General features: G+C 46.8%; 1 protein-coding gene across 1 annotated transcript; it reads left to right on the top strand.

Moving 5' to 3' along the window:
• The first annotated feature begins 2,581 nt into the window (after positions 1–2,581).
• Positions 2,582–4,244, top strand: LOC123184472 (uncharacterized). The gene is made up of 3 exons (XM_044596575.1): positions 2,582–2,920; positions 3,642–3,806; positions 3,907–4,244. The coding sequence occupies exons 1-3, from the start codon at positions 2,705–2,707 to the stop codon at positions 4,102–4,104; spliced, it is 579 nt and encodes a 192-aa protein (XP_044452510.1). The 5' UTR covers positions 2,582–2,704; the 3' UTR covers positions 4,105–4,244.
• The last annotated feature ends 221 nt before the right edge of the window (positions 4,245–4,465 follow it).

Genomic DNA, 4,465 nt, shown 5'->3' on the forward strand with positions numbered 1-4,465 from the left:
AATGAGTTAGTTGCGGGATGATGTATTACAGAACGAGTAAAGAGACTTGCCGGTAACGAGATTGAACTAGGTATTGGATACCGACGATCGAATCTCGGGCAAGTAACATACCGATGACAAAGGGAACAACGTATGTTGTTATGCGGTCTGACCGATAAAGATCTTCGTAGAATATGTAGGAGCCGGCATACAGGTCCCGCTATTGGTTATTGACCGGAGACGTGTCTCGGTCATGTCTACATTGTTCTCGAACCCGTAGGGTCCGCACGCTTAAGGTTTCGATGACAGTTATATTATGAGTTTATGAGTTTTGATGTACCGAAGGAGTTCGGAGTCCCGGATGAGATCGGGGACATGACGAGGAGTCTCGAAATGGTTGAGACGTAAAGATTGATATATTGGACGACTATATTCGGACATCGGAAAGGTTCCGAGTGATTCGGGTATTTTTCGGAGTACCGGGTAGTTACGGGAGAAGCAATGGGCCTTGATGGGCTTTAGTGGGAAGAGGAGAAAGGGCCAAGGGGCTGCTGCGCCCCCCCCCTCCCCTCTAGTCCAAATTGGACTAGGGAAAAGGGGGCCGGCCACCTCTCCTTCTCCTCCACTTCCTTCTCCCTTCCTCCCCTCTTGGTGGACTCCTACTAGGACTTGGAGTCCTAGTAGGACTCCACATCCTGGCCGCACCTAGCCTTGGCCGGCCTCCTCCTCCTCCATCCTTTATATACTGAGGCAAGGGGCACCCCATAGACACAAGTGGATCCACGTGATCATATCCTTAGCCGTGTGCGATGCCCCCTTCCACCATAATCCTCGATAATATTGTAGCAGAGTTTAGGTGAAGCCCTGCTGCAGTAGTACATCAAGATCGTCACCACGCCATCGTGCTGACGGAACTCTTCCCCGACACTTTGCTGGATCGGAGTCCGGGGATCGTCATCGAGCTGAACGTGTGCTAGAACTCGGAGGTGCCGTAGTTTCGGTGCTTGATCGGTCGGATCGTGAAGACGTACGACTACATCAACCAAACGCTTCCGTTGTCGATCTACTAGGTATGTAGATCACACTCCCCCCTCGTTGCTATGCATCACATGATCTTGCGTGTGCGTAGGAATTTTTTTTGAAATTACTACGTTCCCCAACAAAACGATCAAGTGCTAAGCTAACGGAATGGGTTTAGTCAATCACATCATTCTCCTAATGATGGATCCCGTTTATCAAATGACAACTCATGTCTATGGTTAGGAAACATAACCATCTTTGATCAACGAGCTAGTCAAGTAGAGGCATACTAGTGACACTGTGTTTGTCTATGTATTCACACATGTATTATGTTTCTGGTTGATACAATTTAGCATGAATAATAAACATTTATCATGAAATAAGGAAATAAATAATAACTTTATTATTGCCATATTTCCTTCACTAGATGTATTTTAGTTCCAGATACATCCATTTCCGCGATGAGTAATTTGGAACGGAGGGAGTAAGATGAAGCACCGCTCCACCAAAGAAGCCGTCCTCTGTTCCCTCGAGCCCGTGTGTACCTCCATGAATGATGCCCCCAAGGGGGAAACAACACCAGAGCGTCGCCGTCATCCGATCTACTGATCTAGGGTTTCCCCCGGAGGTAGTAGAGAGAGTGGCCTTGAACTTCTCCACGGTGATGCCTTCAAAAAGGGAACGACGCAGACAACACCGCCACCGCCAGCCGTGGTAGTAGCCGAAAGTAAATTTTCACCCAGACTTGTTCGAAGAAACTCCATCTCTCGTGCACGGGCCGACGCGTCCTACGACGTCCCCGGGAGCAGGATCCCAAGATCCGCCGCCACCGGCGCCGCCACAAGGACCCACCACCTGGTCGTCATCCCTGATGAAGGGACGGTGCCACCACCTTGTTCGGATTCGGCACCATGCCAACGCCTCCCGCAGCCCCACTCACATCGGTGAAGGAGGACAGCCAACGCGCGCGCCCACCACCGCTTAGGTCCGCCGGACGGCGCCCGAGCCCAACCACCTGAAGGAGAACCGATCTGGGGTGGGAAACCCCATATCCTCCGCCGCTAGCCCCCGAAGCGCCGCTGGGATCCCATCAGGCTGCCGCCTGAGCGCACCAACTCCGCCTCCATGCCATACACCCAGGGGCTCCATCGCATCTCAGCCAGAGGATCCCCTCGTCAAGAAAGGAGGAGGCCCGCCGTCCGCAGTGCGAGCTTCGTGCGCTGGCCTCCTCCAGCGACGATAGGGAAGCAGGGAAGGAGGGAGCTCGAGGGCGGCGGCTAGGGCGCCCAAGCCGCCTCCCTGGAGGCGACGCCAGCGGTAGCATAGATTTTTTAATTCAGTTGTTGTTTACTCCATATCTATCTCCAGGCTATTGTAATGGCTAACTAAAGGGTGGAACTGTATTTTGGTATGGCTTCTTCTGTTTATGTATCTACTCACTTGATCTTTTAGCAAATGGGAACAGAAGGTGCCGATTAATGTTAATGATTCAGAATTCCAAAAAAAATTGTGTTCTTCCTTAGCTTGGCCCGACCACCAATTGTTTGTAGCTCCAACACTGCAAGGAGGCTGCCCCCTTTAAACCCTAGATTGATCTGGTTCCATTGAACTTTTCAGCTTATAGCTTGTAAATCCTTGATCGATTAATTTCTTCTCTTCTCTTCTCTTTCACTTCTCTTTGGTGCAGGCACGCGTAGGAGAGGAGATGGATCGATGGATAGACCCACGCATAGCCCTTGCGAAGCAATATCCGGGGTACGATATCTCGGAACTGGATCACCTCGTCGAGGACGAGAGTCTTCAAGTCAAGTACACCCTGGAGCGCATGAAGGTGCTCTTCGAGACGCCATCCGGCTTCGCAATCTTCGCCATCGATTCAGGATACCTCTATGACATCGGCAGCGACTACACTGGCATTGAGGTTTTGTCAGTCTCCACCTTGATTGATGTGACTGCATACCTGTAAAATTCCGTTACTAAATATGTTCATTTGTGTTCCTGAAAAAAACAAATATGTGGATCTATATAGATGCACTATTTACTAAATATGTTCATTTGTAGTAAATAGTACTCTCTCTGTTTCTTTTTAGTTTGCATATAAAATTTGGTCAAAGTCAAACGTTGTAAAGTTTGACCAACTTTATAGTAAAATATATCAACATCTACAATACTAAAGTTATATGTTATGAAAATTAATTTCATCATGCATCTAATAATATTGATTTCATAGCATGAATGTTGATATTTTCTCCTACAAAGCTAGTCAACTTTACATAGTTTGACTTTGACCAAATCTTATATCCGAACTAAAAAGAAACGGAGGGAGTACATCTATATGGATCCAAATATTTGTCATGTGTAGCCCACAAATGGACATAATTCTTGTGTTTGAAAAGTGTGGATGCAGATCTAGTCCGTTATACTCTAGTTCAACCTAGTTCCAATAATATAACTTGATATAATCTTGTATTGGATACTGTGGGGGTTATCATTTTACATAGTTTCAGTACCTTGGTGCCAATTCGACATAATCTTGAGCAGAGTTGATGTGATTGTAGACAATATGTGACATTGCTCAAACTAGCGCTATGCCATTTGTCAGTGTTTCTCTTTAACCTCACGCTTGGAAATTCTTTTGTCAGTTCGTCTGGCTAAAGAGATTCCTGAAGCTTACCGACAGGTCTACTGCCATTAGTACTACTGGTATTGATGAAAGCCTTGCCGAGCTTGTTGAGGAGGAGTGCAATAGAGGGCATAAATTAATTGTCGGTGAATCTGCATACAAAGAAGCTATTGAAGCTCAATTGGTCAGTATGAGGCTTTTCCTTGTTGCCTGCACACGTGTGCAAAATTCTGATAGCAACAAAATTCTGATGACAGCTCTAATTTTTGTGTGGTCTTTTGCAGGCAATTCCCTGTATATGTGATGAAGCAACAAAGGAGCTGATGTGGGGCCTGCAAAACCTGTTGCATGCTTTAGTTCCTGAAGAGAAATCGAAGTTCAGCAAGCAGGATCGCAATTACCACAGCCGAAAATTACTCGACTACCTGCATAGAAATGTCTCTGAAGACATCAAGCCTGAAATGGTGAGTCCACTGCTTTAGTTAGTGACCTTTGCTTATTCCTGTCTGTCATGCCTGCCATGTTACATAGCTTTAGTTTGGTGTGCCCATTCGTGGTACTGTATAGTTCATTATAGGTCAACTGAGGAATCATCATAGCTATGGTAACCTCTGTATTCCATTTAATCGTATAGCCCCTTTTATCCAGATCACTGGAAAGATTGCTTTATTGGCTTCCGTCATGCGACGGTGTGATGTAGCCAGCAAGGAGTACTCCGACAGCTTGCACCAGGTTGATAATGTTCTCGAGGAGAGATCTGGCCTCAAGACTGATTGTTGGGACACTGTGACATACGCGACACCTCTAATGACGTTGATTGGAGAATCTGTAGTCATGCCTGAT

Source organism: Triticum aestivum, chromosome 2A, assembly GCF_018294505.1.
Source record: "Triticum aestivum cultivar Chinese Spring chromosome 2A, IWGSC CS RefSeq v2.1, whole genome shotgun sequence".
NCBI classification, from domain to species: Eukaryota; Viridiplantae; Streptophyta; class Magnoliopsida; order Poales; family Poaceae; genus Triticum; species Triticum aestivum.